The 15,833-nt window shown below is 38.3% G+C and overlaps 1 protein-coding gene and 2 long non-coding RNA genes across 3 annotated transcripts in view; 2 read left to right on the top strand and 1 right to left on the bottom strand.

Moving 5' to 3' along the window:
* The window catches only part of GSL03 (glucan synthase-like 3), a 65,262-nt gene that overhangs the window by 34,566 nt on the left and 14,863 nt on the right, over positions 1 to 15,833 (top strand). Inside the window, exons 22-29 of the mRNA XM_082869174.1 lie at positions 5,591 to 5,725; positions 5,853 to 5,947; positions 6,073 to 6,157; positions 6,273 to 6,433; positions 6,538 to 6,661; positions 6,754 to 6,851; positions 6,933 to 7,062; positions 7,322 to 7,473. Coding sequence (XP_082725300.1) covers positions 5,591 to 5,725; positions 5,853 to 5,947; positions 6,073 to 6,157; positions 6,273 to 6,433; positions 6,538 to 6,661; positions 6,754 to 6,851; positions 6,933 to 7,062; positions 7,322 to 7,473 — 980 coding nt within the window. The remainder of the gene's footprint in view (positions 1 to 5,590; positions 5,726 to 5,852; positions 5,948 to 6,072; positions 6,158 to 6,272; positions 6,434 to 6,537; positions 6,662 to 6,753; positions 6,852 to 6,932; positions 7,063 to 7,321; positions 7,474 to 15,833) is intronic.
* Positions 10,657 to 12,097, top strand: LOC145790708 (uncharacterized). Its single transcript, XR_014329699.1, has 2 exons — positions 10,657 to 11,457; positions 11,495 to 12,097. It is a non-coding gene; the product is annotated as an uncharacterized LOC145790708 (long non-coding RNA).
* Positions 13,772 to 14,087, bottom strand: LOC145790710 (uncharacterized). The gene is made up of 2 exons (XR_014329700.1): positions 13,993 to 14,087; positions 13,772 to 13,950 (listed from the first exon to the last, which is right to left on the bottom strand). It is a non-coding gene; the product is annotated as an uncharacterized LOC145790710 (long non-coding RNA).

The raw sequence follows: 15,833 nt of genomic DNA, 5'->3' as shown, positions 1-15,833 counted from the left end.
GAATTAAATAACACACTCAACATGCAACTTTTCTAACACTCCTCAAGCTAGAGCATAGAGGTTGAACATGTCTAGCTTGGCGGACAAGCGCTGAAATGAAGGTCGAGCTAACGGTTTAGTAAGAATATCACCCCATTTGATCATTAGACCGAACATAGAGAAGATGCTTCTCGTAATAACAAATCCTAAATGAAATGAAAGTCAACCTCAATATGCTTAGTGCTTTCTGAAATACCAGATTATTTAAAATGAAGATAGTAGCCTGATTGCCACAATGTCGTGTAAAGAGAGCAAATCCACAACATCTCAGAAGCGGTATAGGGCTTAGCGTGATTCTCAGCTTCGACACTAGATTGAGCAACAAAATTTTGCTTCTTGCTACACCAATTAACTAGGTTATCACCAACAAAGGTACAATAGCCAGAAGTGGAACGATGATTAGTACGACTACCAGCCCAATCAACATTACTAAAGCCAGTGACAGACAAAGAAGTAGAATAGCGATGCAGTAGACCACGGGTAAGGGCACTCTTTAGGTAGCGCAAAATACAACACGACATTAAAGTGTAGATGACGAGGAGCATGTATAAATTGTCTGACCACACTCACAGCATAAGTAGTAGCCAAATGGGTGTCAATAAAATAAATCAATTTCCGAACCAAACGACGATACTAGCCAACATAAAAACATAACGAGCAACCTCAATCCCAATAGGAGTATGGGTCAGGCACCCAAGAGGCCTGTTTCAGAGAAAAGATCAAGCACATACTTTTGCTGAGAAAGGAAAAAACTTTGAAAAGAATGAGCAACCTCTATCCTAAGAAAATTTTGAAAATTCCCCAAGTTCTTAGTACGAAACTTTTGGCTTAAATTGTGTTTTAAAGTAGCAATCCCAATAGAGTCATTACTAGAAATGATAATGTCATTCACATAAACAATCAAGGCTATAACCCCAGCAGATGATTGGTGAACAAAAACAGAATGATCAGAAGTGGATTGCTTAAACCCGTAGGCAAGTAAAATAGTACTGAAGCAGTCAAACCAAGCATAAGGAGATTGCTTCAGTCTATACAAAGCTTTTCGCAGGCGACAAACAAGATGCTCATTATTGGGCACAATATAACTAGGTGGTTGGTCCAGATAGACCACCTTTTGCAAATCGCCATAGAGAAAACATTTTTTTATATCAAGTTGATATATACGGGCCAAGAACACTTGATAGCAATAGAGAGAAGTATCCAAACGAAATTAAGAGAAGCCACCAGGGAAAAGGTCTCAAAATAGTCAAAACCATTGGTTTGTGCGTATCTCTTTGCAACCAGGTTAGCCTTAAGATGGTCAACAAAGTCATCGGTGAGATGCTTAACAATATAAATCCAACGACACCCAACTGTAGGCTTTGAGAGAGTAGTGGGCTCCTATGTTTGATTTCGATGAAGAGCACTAATTTCCTCGTCTATAGCATGTTTTCGGCCAGAACTAGACAAGACTTGCCGATAAGAGGTGGGAATAGAAAGAGAAGACAAACTACAAGCAAAGGAAAGAAAAACTAGAGACACGAGCAGAAGCAACAAACTGGGAAATAGGATGCTGAGTGCAAATATGTTTACCTTGATGCAAAGCAATAGGCAAATTGGTAGAGACTGAAGGCGAGGATGGAACAGGAACCTCTGACGAAGAAGATGAACTGGTTAGGCCATAACAAACCATAGGTCGAGTTTGGGATCACTTGTAGACTTGCAATGGGGAGGACAGAGGTGGAATAAGAGGAGAAAATATTTCGGAAGATGATGAAGGAGTTATGGAGGAAGGAAAGGACACATCTAACATCAGAAGAGTAGGAGTGGGAGTGGGAGTGGAGGTGGGAAAGAAGGCTCTCCCTCATGACAAGAGATGAGATTAGAAGACAATTGCTGGCCATGAGAAGAGAAAGTGGTGGACTCAAAAAATGTGATATCACCATTGACCATATAATGATGAGACTCAGGATGATAACATGAATAACCCTTATGAGTATGAGTATGAGCATAACCTAACAAGACACTTGTGAGTATAGGGAGATAACTTATCTTGATCAGGATCAAGAACATGAGCAAAGGCCATACAACCAAAGACATGAGGATGGAGAGGGAATCGGGAATAGTGAGGATATAATAGGGAAAACAAAGACTGATTATGCAACACAATTGAGGGCATATAGTTAATGAGAGAGAACACCGTGAGCACAGCACCCCAAAAGTGTTTGGGCACATACATGTTATATAACATGGTATGAGCATATCTAACACATGACGGTGTTTCCGTTCATCAACTCTATTTTGTTGAGAAGTGTGAGCACACGTAGTCTGATGAATAATACTACAATCAACACAAAAGGAATTAACAACAGATTGGGTATACTAGGCATTATTAGATCGAAACATTTTAATACGTTTACCAAACTGAGTATGAATTTCATTATAAAATTTAGACAATATGTGAGGTAACTCAAAGCGCTGTGGCATTAAAAACAACTAAGTCATCCGAGGGAAATCATCTACAGAAAAAAAAAAAAAAATTATTAAGTGTAGAAGTACGAGAAGGACCCTATATGTTCGTGTGGACTACATCAAAAGACTCTTGACTCACGACTGACACTATGACTAGTAAAGGAACCACAACGATGCTTTGCAAGTTGACAAGCTTCACACTTTAGTGTAGACATATGACTCAAACCAGGAACAATAAGCTTAAGCTTAGCCAAAGATGGATGACTCAAACGGAAATGCCACTGCAGGGGAGAGATGGTAGCACTCAGAAAAGATGAAATATGAATGTGTTAGTTATCAATATCTTGATAATATTACCCTTGCTGTTTGGGTCCCGAACTCATGATGGTCTTGAGGTCCTGCAAAGCACAAGAAATGGGAGAAAATGTTATGGAACAGTGGAGAGCTTTGGTTAATTGATTAACTGACAGCAAATTAAAGAGAAAGTTAGGGACATAGAGACTAAAGGGTAAAGATAAAGCGGTGGTGTGGTGAAGTGTACCCATCCCATTGACCGGTTGAGATGACCCATCTGCAGGAACAATATTATGGGTGGAGGATGTAAACTATGGAAAAGAGATGAATTGCCAGAGATGTGTGAACTAGCGCTAGAGTCTAGGAGCCAAAGTTGGCTAGATTGAGCCCTACATGCAATATTACTTGAATTGGCCAATGTAATGGTGGACAATGATGGGAGAACAAAATGAAGGAGTGAAGTAAGCGCATTATTTTGAGTAGTGAGTGTCTCATGAGAATCAGATGAAGGAGCAACATAGCCAGAGGAAGATGTCTGGGAAGAGAGCTATATTGGTAACTTGATGCACATGGTCAAGTCATACTTTTGCCAACACCAAGGTTTTTTATGGCCAGTGGAACCAATCGTCACATTTCCAGTCATGACAATAAGTAGAACCATGACCACCACGGGGTCTCGTCACAGCGAGAGCCTCGATAAGAACCACGACCACGAGAACTATGACCACAAGACCTAGTCTATGTGCTAGAAGAGCCAAAGTTGCTACGATACCCATTGTGAGTGTTACCATTGCCAGAAACCATAATGGACAAGGTAAGGGGCAATGTTACTATAATTGACCCCACAAATTCTTAAGACAACTATAATACTAAGAGAGGGGACGACCAAACTGCTTAGTAGGAAAAATCTTCTCATGCAACTCATACACTTGAGAGATGTTACTCTCATGTGAAAAAGACTCAACAAGAGAGTCCCAATTCTGCTTAGATGTTTTACAAAACTCAATTGTGGTTGCAACATTCGGTTCCAAAGCTATGCCAAAGCCATCCCATAACACCAGAATCTTTGCTAGACCAATCATCAAAGGTTTTATCATCGGTAGGTGGAGGAAGTTTTGTATAGAAGCATGATTTTTTTTTTCTTTCCACGCAAAAACACCTTCACAACATATGCCTAAGCCATTTAATTCTAACCATTCAATTTCTAGGTAGTGATAGATTTGGGCAAGTCTTCATCCTTAACCAATGAAGTGTGAGGCACCTCATCCTTAGCGATTGGAGATTTTTCCTCAGCCATGAAACTTAGATAGCAGATGAACAATCAAAGAAAAAAAAATGCTACCAAGAGAACTCCAACAGGACAAGAAACCACATACCACAACAAGATAGATAATAGGCAGCAAGATGAAGCACTAGAACATTCAGAACACAAGTTCATCCATAATCCAAGTTGCCGAACTAGGTAAGGGGGGTGCCGAACCTATTAGATGTCTAGAAATCACCACCCAGTGTATTTAATCATCAAATAAACACCAAAGAAGGCCTTACAGGTGCAAATTGATGTTGGAATGTGTCCCACATCTCCTTGAATTGCCCTATCTATGCTACTGGAGTTGCTCTATCTGTGCTAGTTATAAGGTTTCAGTTTCCCTTTCTTTAATACCTGGGTTTTAAGGAGAAGTGTGGATTGAGTTTTTCAATTTGGTATCAGAACTTGGTTGGGCCTGTGACTAGTGTGCTGTTTGTCCGGCTATTGTATGTCCTAGTCTAGGAAGGTGTGATGGAATGTGTCCCACGTCTCCTGGAGTTGCCTCATTTGTGCTGGTTAATGCTCAAGTTTCTCTCTCCTTAATACCTGGGCTTTAAGGAGAAATGTGGGTTGGACTTTTCAATTATCACACCTAGAGAGAGGATTATAACAAAAATAGCATAAAAGGTTCATAATTGCGATTACAAAAATGTGACAATAATTTTGAAAATCATTCAAAAATCATATCAAATGACTTGAATTAATTTTATAAAAATCACCCTAAATACCAAGAGGCAGAAACCAGTTGGACCCTAGGTTTTTTGGATCACGACGTTCGTACGGACGTGATGTCACACTAACATCCTTGTATAGATGATGATGTCAGCACATCACCATTACCTTCGGATGATGTCCAACTTCTATTCAACACTTGTGTGAGTAGAATTGAATAATTTGATACCAAGTTGAAGTGTAAAGTACGCAGAGATTAGAGTTATGATTAGATGGAGAGGAGACAAAGGAGAAAAAAAAAAGAAAAGAAATTGCAGCAATAATAGGCTTAGAGTTTTAATTCAACCCTCCACCTCAACACTTATTTATATTAAACTCAAGTTTGACAATATGACAATAGTACCCCTGATTATAGAATTAAATAACACACTCAACATGCAACTAGTCTAACAATATCTAAGTGATATTTCTTTCTTTCGTGAAAACCCTTGACATTATCATTCTAGGAATCTTATCATTTGTTTTTCCAAACCAATGAAAGCTTCAATGGTGGATTTCCAAATTGATTTTTTTGAAAATATTGCCTCGTCTTAACCTTGTTCAATTATTTTGTACAAAGTTCCGTTGAATGACTCATAAGTTGGATGCCATGATAATTAATGCAACTTCAAATATTACTTTCCTAAAAAATGTGTATTTTATTACTCTAAAAAATTCTTATACAACCTCATCTAATAATATATAATTTTCTCTAAAAATATGTCCTGCCATTTGTTGATCTTTGGTTCTTGAAATGAGAAATTCAATGTTTCTGTTTGCATTCAGATTCGAACACTGGGCATGCTGAGGTCTCGATTTTCATCATTGCCGGGTGCTTTCAACGCTCGCTTGATTCCACCCGAAAACAATGAGAAGCCTAAAAGGGGTCTCAAAGCTACATTATCTCGAAGATTTGATGAGGTTCAATTACATCTTGTATATATTGATTACTATATTACTCCGATCCATTTTCACCTACTTCTTTAGTTTATTTGTTCATTTGTTTTTTATTTATTTAGTAAGTTTTGGGAATTGGCTGTTTCTTCAGGTCCCATCGAACATAGAGAAGGCGTCAGCAAGATTTGCTCAGTTGTGGAACAAAATAATTACTAGCTTCAGAGAGGAGGATCTAATAAATAATAGGTAGTACAAGGATTCCAACACTTAAAAATGTTTCCCTTACTTTGAATATATATATGATTTTTGAAAGCTTTTCTGTGTGTTTTCCTTTTAATTGGTTTTACTATTTTATTTTCTTGCCTTCACAGAGAAAAGAACCTTTTGCTTGTCCCATATTCGGCTGATCGTGATCTGAATCTTATCCAGTGGCCTCCATTTTTACTTGCTAGCAAGGTTTTTGTCTCCTGAGCCTTTTTTTTCCTTGATCGAGGTTTCTATCTCCCTAGCTACCTTCTCCCTTTAACCTTGCTTAATAGATATATGCATCTGTTCTTTGAGTACTGTGTAGCTGCCAATAGCGTTGGATATGGCTAAAGATAGCAACAAGAAAGACCATGAGCTGAAAAAGAGATTGCAGGCAGACAATTATATGCTCTGTGCTGTAAAGGAGTGTTATGCTTCATGCAAAAACATCATCAAATTTTTAGTTTTAGGGCAACGTGAACAAGCGTAAGTTAATTGCTATCTAACACATACGCAATCTAAGCATATTGCTCTCTCTCTCTCTCCTCTTAAGTTGTCTCATTATTGACTTGTTGGTTAACTATCTCCAGTGTTATAAATGATATTTTCTCTGAAGTCGATCTTCATATGCAAGAAGATGATCTGATCCGCGTATTGAATATGAGTGCTCTGCCTAGCCTCTACGAACAATTTGTTCAGCTAATTGAGTATCTGGTAAATATATAATATATGAAAAACTTTCTCAATGTAGTTGCTGAGGAATTTAAGGTTAATAGTGAATCCTAAATGCACTGGTAATTCTGCAGAGAGAAAATAAAAAAGAAGACAAGGATAAGGTTGTCATTGTATTGCTCAACATGCTGGAGGTTGTGACCAGAGACATAATGGACGACCCAAGTCCTAGGTAAATCATTCAGAAGCAATTATCTCCACAACTATTGTTGCAAGTTGATTTCATCGTACATGTTGATTTATTCTCTAGCAGTTTGCTAGATTCAAGCCATGGTGGATCTTATGGAATGGATGAGGGAATGACACCTCTGGATAAGCAATATCAGTTCTTTGGAGAACTTAGGTTTCCAGTTACAGATGACATAGAAGCTTTCAATGAGAGAGTAAGTGTTACTTAAAATACCCATGAAAAAAGAAAAATTCTAGTTTTAGAGTGTCTGGCAATTTGTTTTTCGGTTCCTGTTAATTTTCCAGAATTGCAGTTTTATTTTCTATTGCCACAGAGAGCAAGAAATCAAGAGTGTTTGAATCTCTTATAGTTGGTTTCTTTGCATCTATGTAACATTTTTTTTGTCCTTTTCATCTTGTCTTTATCTGAAGTTATACTTTTTACTCATATAATGCTTGTTTTTCCTTCTTCAGATTAAAAGGCTTCATCTATTGCTTACAGTGAAGGAATCTGCTATGGATGTGCCATCCAATTTAGAAGCTAGAAGACGTCTTTCTTTCTTCTCAAATTCATTGTTTATGGACATGCCTGCAGCGCCAAAAGTTCGCAATATGCTTTCCTTTTCGTAAGTTTTGATCAATAGGCTTATCTTTTCCATCACTTCTACGTACATTGCAGAAATTGATTGAATTATGGCTTTTTTATTTTTATTTTTAATTGTTTTTAAGAAATTGAGAGAATTGGTTTCTAGTATGCCGTTCTAAATGCTATGAAACATGAAGTACTATAATTTGGGAATTAAGAATCTTGAAATTGGTTGTTTGCCGTGGCTTGTTATTGCCCTCTTCCTTGTTCTGTTTCTTTTGTGAAGTGAAGTCCCACATCGCCCAAGTACTAAAATAATGTCAAACATATAAGCGTGAGGGCACCCTCACCTCTTAAGCTTGTGTAGCATGGTATCAAAGCCATACCCAGGGTTCTGAAGCAATCATAGGAAGACTTCGCAGTTTGCAAGTCTCCTCTTTCTTTGTAGGTGGTTTGCAAGTCTCCTCTCTCTCTTCGCAGGTGGCTCACGATTCTCTAGGGTGGTTTGTGACTCCTCTTTTCTTCTTCACAAGACCACCGTAGCCCCATCAACATGCAGGCGACTTCTCTCCCATTCGAAGGTGGTTCCCCTGTGTTTGATTTGTCTTTCAGTCGACTTGGACAACCAGTTCATGACTTCAATTCGAATCTATCTCTGACTTCGACAACCAGTTCATGACTCTCCTTTGCATCTTCGACAACCTGTTTTGGCCTGCTCTGTTCATGGGTCTCTCTCAGCTTGTGGCTTCTCTCTCAGGCCGTCACAGCATCAGTTCACATCTCTGACTCAGTTCGTGGCTTGCTCTGCTTTGGGTTTGCTTCCAGTCACACTTTGATCTTTGTTCATGCTACACCTTGGGTAGAACTCTCCCCAAAAGCTAGCTTAAGAGGGTTAGCTTAAGAGGTGAGGTGTCCTCACACTTATATGCTTGACATTATTTTAGTACTTAGGCGAGATGGGACTTCGCTTCACACCCTCCCTTACGCCCAGCGTGCTCACTTGGCAACACTTGTGGCGTGCAAGCTAGGGACACACACCCTATCCATCCCCAAGTACTCCGGCTCTGATACCATGAAAACATAATATGAAAGCATGTTGTTTATTGAATTAATCAATCAAAACTAAGTGCAATCTATATAATAAACATGCCAAAAACCTAATAACCTAATTACGATAATAAGACTAAACTACCCTTAGCTAAAGGACATAATAACAATAATATAAAATACACCAAATGCATCATATTCACATCTTTCACATACATTACCATGTTAACAGACTGTTATGTAAATTTCGTTGATCATTTGCAATTTTTAAAATATTTTTATAATAGAATATTAGAATCACTGTCTTGAAACTGAGTCAATCCCATAATAGACATTAATGAAAAATTACTCCAATTGTTATGAAGTAATATTTTAAAAAATTATTCCAATTGTTTAAACATAGGATTTTATGCTATTTGTGCTTTCTAAACTTCCCAGATGTAAAACGATCTTGTAATTGCTTCTCTCGCAATTGTATAACCTATTTATTTTGTGATCCCGGATGATAGGCAAGATTGGAACCAACAAAGGGAAAAGAAAAAATAAAATAAACAATATCAGTTCTCTAAACTCAATATTGATCTCCATACCAAAGGTGTAGGTGTCTCCCAATTACAACAAGTCTAGTATTTATAGCTGGTCACATGGTCTCAAATGTGGAAATAGACAATAAATCCTAAAATAGACAATAAATCCTAAAATAAACCAAATTGCATAATTAAATCCTAAATCCTGAATCGTTTGCCCTCGTCTCACGTAGGTGCAATAAATGGAGGTTCTCACATGATCCCCATCACTTCGATTTTTGAATTTTAATTAATTTCTAATAGTCTCTGTTATTTTAGGGATTTGGCTTGTTTTAGTAGTGAAATAACTCAAAATTTTGATAATCATCATATGTAAGAACAAACTCTTTAAAAGAGCAAGTTGTTAGGGAAATGTTCAAACAATGTATTTTTATCTTTGTATCTTCCGTCACATGTGCCCTCTTGCCTATGGAGAGAAATCCAGAGGAAAAACATAATGCAAATAGGGACATGGAAGAGGTAATGAATGCAGGAGTAACTAGAGACCAAGACCCTAGAATCAAAGCTTTGATCCCTTGGTAACACCCAAGGAACAAAATTTTGTTTTTTTCTCTTTGAAACTGTCAAAATGTTTCCGTTTCCTGGGAAACCGAAATGAAACATTAGTTGAGTACCAAAACTCTATTGTTTCCACCTAACTGCATAGAAACACACCATAATACTACGAACATAACGAAATAATGACTTGTTTCTACACTTATTAGGAATATCCAACAATAGTAATTTCCATTGGCCTCTTTTTGTCAAAAGAAAAGATTTGAGAACAACCAAAGGGTAATTCTACTTATACAATTTTTTAGCACATTACACTCCATATTTGAATTTTTATTATTATAATTTTACCCATGTGCAAAATTGCCTTTAAGGGAAAAAAACAAAAAACAAATATAAACATAATATCTCTTTAAACCCTATTCCTCTCATTCCTTTCTCATTTCATCCTCTTTATTATACCTCTGACAAAAAGTGTGAATGAAAGCGTTTTGATAAAAAGTGTGAACGAAAGCGTTTTGATAATAAAAGGAGGCTTATACAATGGACATAGAAATGGTGGTGAGGGAGCAGCAAAATTCCCAAACGATGTGTTTGTTTTGGAATTTTTAACGTTTTTGAATTGGTTCCTGGGTTATTTGTTCGACTTTTGTTTGGTGCATTAGAGCCAAACGTTTTAATATGCTCGTCTTTTCAATGTTGAACTAACCTCACCTGTTTGGTTTCCTGATCCGAAACAAACATCACTCGTTCAGTTTCCTAATGCTGAACAAACTTTGATCATTGGGCTATATACTACCGACCAGACCCAAACTGTTCAGTTTCCTACTACCAAGCAAACCTGATCCTTTCAGCTATATATGGTGCATTGCAGGATTATGCTTCTACTCTTTGTAACTAGTCTAATAGTGCATGTTTAATGGACTAATGTAACCTTTATTGGATGTGCAGTTGTTATAATATTTGTTGTAATACTGCCCAACCAAATACCTACGGGCTATAATAACACAGAACCAAATGCAGTAAACACTTGATAACATTTCAACTACTTTACAAACAACCATAAATTCAGACGTTGCCAAAATTATATTTCATACTGTTAAAATCCACCTACTCTCCACCTACTTCACCCACTTAAACCTACTCCACTAAACCTAACCCACTACACCACTACCACCTCACCTACTCCACTAAACCTAACCCACTACACCACTACCACCTCCACTTCACCTACTCCTTACCTACTACACACTCACCCTCTTCTATATATAGGAATCATTAATCATTGTAATAGATATCAATATATCAATCAATAATAATACATACAATTTATTCTCTCTCTTTCTCTATACATTATTTCTTACATGGTATCAGAGCTGGTTTAAAACCTAGTATTTTCGCTTCCCCGGCGGGCGGCAACCTCACCTTAGCCGCCCGCCGGACCTCAACCTATTCCGCTGATAAAATCAACAAAGATTTGTGCAACTGTAGTCATGTGTGAGGCTGATGGAGAAGAATTCTTCACCTCATATGACGAGACAGTCTGGAACTGGAAACACTGCAACATTCTGCTCTGGAATTCTGCAGCAGCTAGATTATAGCTTGGTTGAGTGCCAAGCTTTGGTTCTTCCACCCACTCTTGAACTTGCCCAGCAAAGTGTGAAGGTTCATGCTTGTGTTGGAGGGACTAGTGTGCGCGAAGATCAGCGCATTCTCTCCAGTGGGGTTCATGTTGTTGTTGGTACTCCTGGTCGTGTGTTTGACATGTTGCGGAGACAATCACTTCGCCCTGTTTACATCAAAATGTTTGTCTTGGATGAAGCTGATGAAATGCTGTCACGAGGTTTTTTAAAAATCAGATCTATGATATTTTCCAGTTGCTGCCACCCAAAATCCAGGTTGGGGTGTTCTCAGTTGCTGCCACCCAAAATCCAGGTTGGGGTGTTCTCTGCCACAATGCCACCAGAGGCTCTTGAAATCACCAGGAAATTCATGAATAAGCCTGGAAAGAGAAAAAGCTCATGCTAGGATTTGCGAAGTGATTCGCTGCAGGAATTTTGGCTTTGGATGAAACCCTTACCATACTCCACTCATTCTCTCCAACTGTTCTAACTTTTTATTTTTATTATTATTATTATTATATCAAATAATCAATGCACTCATATTCCCCACTAACAGTGTCCACTTTTGACCCAAACCATTTTCAATCCATCATTTCTCCTTCACCTTTTGCACCCCACTCACCGACTCTCTCTCCACTTTATCACATGGGTTTGTCCCTCTCTCTCCTCCATTTGATTTCAAAAATCACTTATTTTTATTTATTTTTTCCAAGTCACTTTTCCTCTTTTTTAAATACCCCACTTTATTTTGAAACAATCGCACTGATGTTTTTCATATAATCCATCTATAAATATTTTTTATCTATTTTCTTTCTCCCTTGTTTTCTTTCATTTTATTTTTATTTTTTCAACAAAACACTCCCAAAACAAAAACAAAAACAAAAAAAAAAAAAAAAAAAAAAAAAAAAAAAAACAACATTTTACAAACTTGTCATTTCTTCATGCCGGGGATCAACCCCGATCAGCATTTTACACCATAAAAAAAAAAAATAAAAAAAATAAAAAAAAAAAAACACAAAACAAAACAAAACACAACCAACACAAATCGGAACAGTGGGATTTTTCTTCTCGCCTATTCCGCCGGTCTTTTCTTCTTGCCACCGTCTTGGGCGGCCCTTGCCGGTGTTGCCTCCGTGTTTCCCACTCCACTGGGCATGATCACTACTCCCTGCTCCTCCACTGCAGCATATGGCGGCCCTCCAAATCGGAACATAAAACTGGCCTTCCGTTTCAGCTCCTTGTTTTCCGCCTTTAGCACACTTATCTCTGCTCGCGCATCCTTATACATGCGTTGGAGCAGAGCCAGTTGGGCGTTTAACTGCTGCACCTCATTTGTCCTACTCTGCAGCCGGTTCGACAAATTTGTAACCGCAGTCATGGTTTTCACACATGACTTCAAGGTATACTGATTAGCCTCCACATCCGACTGCACCGCCATTTTTTGCTCCACCGACCGCATCGGAAAGTTCAACGGGGCAAAACCAGAGGTGTTTGGTTGAGGTTCACTGGCCACCGCACCAGTTATTTCTCTTGTGGACTCGTTCAGTTCTGGAAAGAGCGTGAGCAGACCACGGGAAGAGGAGGCCATGTTCTGGGTAGCTGGACGGGAAGAAGAGGCCATGTTGCTGAGTGTTTCAGAGACGGGTTGGTTACAGAGTATTACAGAGTTTCTTTCTCAGCAAAGGAAGAGTTGTTTTCAGAGGATTTTCAGAAGTTTTTTTGTCTGCCTCAGCCTCAGCATCAACCTTGGTTAAATAGCGAGGCAGCCACGCGTATCGCGCGCCACTTGACGCCAGATGACAAACGGGCACGCCAGTCAAGGCACTCACGTGCCTCGCCATCATGTCCGGCACATCTTTTTATGACTTGGGCTCGCCTTTTGATGGCACGTCTTTTTATGGATTGGGCACGCCTTTTGATGGCACGCCTTTTTATGGATTGGGCATGCCTTTTGATGGCACGCCTTTTGAAAGATTGGGCACACCTTTTGAGGGTGCGACTTTTTAGGGGTCCGACAAGACTCTGTAAACTGTCCCGACATTTGATTCCGGTTAGCTTTTCCAAGGGTCCGACAAGACTCTGTAAACTGTCCCGACATTGATTCCGGTTAGCTCCTTTATGGGTCCGACAAGACTCTGTAAACTGTCCCGACATTGATTCCGGTTAGCTCTTTTATGGGTCCGACAAGACTCTGTAAACTGTCCCGACATAGATTCCGGTTAGTTTCTACAAGGGTCCGACAAGACTCTGTAAACTGTCCCGACATTGATTCCGGTTAGCTCCTTCATGGGTCCGACAAGACTCTGTAAACTGTCCCGACATTGATTCCGGTTAGGTTCTACAAGGGTCCAGCAAGACTCCGTAAACTGTCACCACAACTGTCACAACATTGTCTGCTACAACGGTCCGACATGACCCCATAAACTGTCTTCTACATCGGTCTGACACCGCCATCCAGTGTCCTCTACACCGTTATGACACCACCATACAGTGTCCTCTACATGGTTATGACACCCCCATACAGTGTCCTTTACAACGTTATGACACCACCATCCAGTGTCTTCACCAATGGTCTGACACGACCATACAGTGTCTCTTATCCTCTTTTATTTTTATGTATTTTCTTGTTTTGTTACTCTCTCCAAACTCAAGTTGGTTAGTTCCTATCCCCCTTGAGTTTGCGGGGGGCTGTTAAAATCCACCTACTCTCCACCTACTTCACCCACTTAAACCTACTCCACTAAACCTAACCCACTACACCACTACCACCTCACCTACTCCACTAAACCTAACCCACTACACCACTACCACCTCCACTTCACCTACTCCTTACCTACTACACACTCACCCTCTTCTATATATAGGAATCATGAATCATTGTAATAGATATCAATATATCAATCAATAATAATACATACAATTTATTCTCTCTCTTTCTCTATACATTATTTCTTACACATACAAACCAAAATATTATATACAAAGTAAATCCAAAATTGTTTGATGTCCATCCAAAACAAAAATTCAGAAGTACATCCGATAAACAATTTAACATTCATCTAAAGTTACGTAACATTCTTCCAAAATGTAACAGAAAAACATGATCCTCATGTATGATCCATCTTATGTTCACGGTACTAGGTCCTTGTGTTGATAGGTGTCGATGCACAATAAAGTGGCTGTGAAAGCAAGTCACTGTGCCTGTTTGGTGCAGCTTAAAAGCTGCTTATTTCAGCTTTCAGCTTAATTTAAGCTATTTTGATGTGTTTGGTTTAGCTTAACAATGCAGCTTATAGCTTAACAATGCAGCTTATAGCTTTTTGTAAGTTAGAAATCAGCTTATTCTTTGAGTGAGGTAGGAGATGCTTAGTTTATAAGTCAGAAATCAGCTTATGTTCATAGTTATAAGTTATAAGCTGTTAAGGCATAAGCTATAAGCACTTTCCCACAGCTCTACCAAGCAGGACCTGAAGTGAGAGGGAGTGTTCAGATATAAAGGATCACTGAAAGGGGGCTGTAATGGTTAGAGCATGTTTCAAAATGAGATGCATGGACTTCTTGATCTAAATACAAAAGCTCAGTAGAAACCATGACCATTATCAATCGTTTGCAATTTCATCTTCTCAATGATATTGAAGTGTGAATACTTCCATACCATCAAGTTCATTGACACTTTAAGCTAACTACTCTCTTGCTCCTGTTTGGAATGAACTAAACGTTAGCATGCTTTCATGAAGATAAAATAACAGAACCAAATGGCAGTTTAGTTCCCAAAAGTCCAATTGCAATCGGATGACTAAGTTCACTACTTACAAGCTTAATTAGCAAGAAACAACAATTGACCTAGTAAGGCCATGACTTTTAATGGTTTAATTTGCACTGGTAGTTGGTTCCCTGATATCATTCTAGTAGCAAATATGTCAATATTGCAAATGATTAGGTGTATCACATCTACTAGATGGTGTAAAATGGGGGGAAATTTGCTTAATTTTCTGATTTTAGCATCTAGTTTTAGTTAAACTCTTATCAAATTCTCCCTAATTAGGCTCTAGTTCGATGCACCTTGAGCATTGCTCAAGGATGAGTTGCATGGGGGGAGTCTATTCCTTTTGGTAGTGGGTACTTGTAAGTGTTGTTTCATTATTCGTTTGGGTACCTAGCTATGAAGCATGAATATGGATACAATATGATACAAATATGAAAAACCTAAAAGAAATAAAATACTTGTACGCCTAGGATACATTGGGGTTTTGTTTATTTTTTTTTATAATAATTTTTAGTATTGTAAATTTGTGTAGGTACTAGGTAGGCTCAAATAATGGTTTAGGGGGTCCTATAAAAAACTTAAGTAGGCTCAAAAAATTTAATTTTGAGTAATTTAAATATACGTAGGCTCAAAAAAGTTAGGAATTAGATATTAGTTTAAGTAATCATTTTACATTTTTTAGGGGGTCCTATAAAAAATTATTCCAATATCAAGTTTATTTATTTGTATTGCCATTGTGCTTCTCTTTTCAGAAGTGTTAAATACAAAAGTGTTGTATGCAAATTTACTTGCTTATTTAATTGTTAAAATCTGATGTTAGTATTATATATATATATATTCTTGCAAGTTTACTTTCTACACGGACACGTGACACAACATTGACACG

The sequence above is a fragment of the Camellia sinensis genome, chromosome 5 (assembly GCF_055761805.1).
Source record: "Camellia sinensis isolate YWXY chromosome 5, ASM5576180v1, whole genome shotgun sequence".
Classification (NCBI taxonomy): domain Eukaryota; kingdom Viridiplantae; phylum Streptophyta; class Magnoliopsida; order Ericales; family Theaceae; genus Camellia; species Camellia sinensis.
This window is presented reverse-complemented; position numbering and strand designations above follow the sequence as displayed.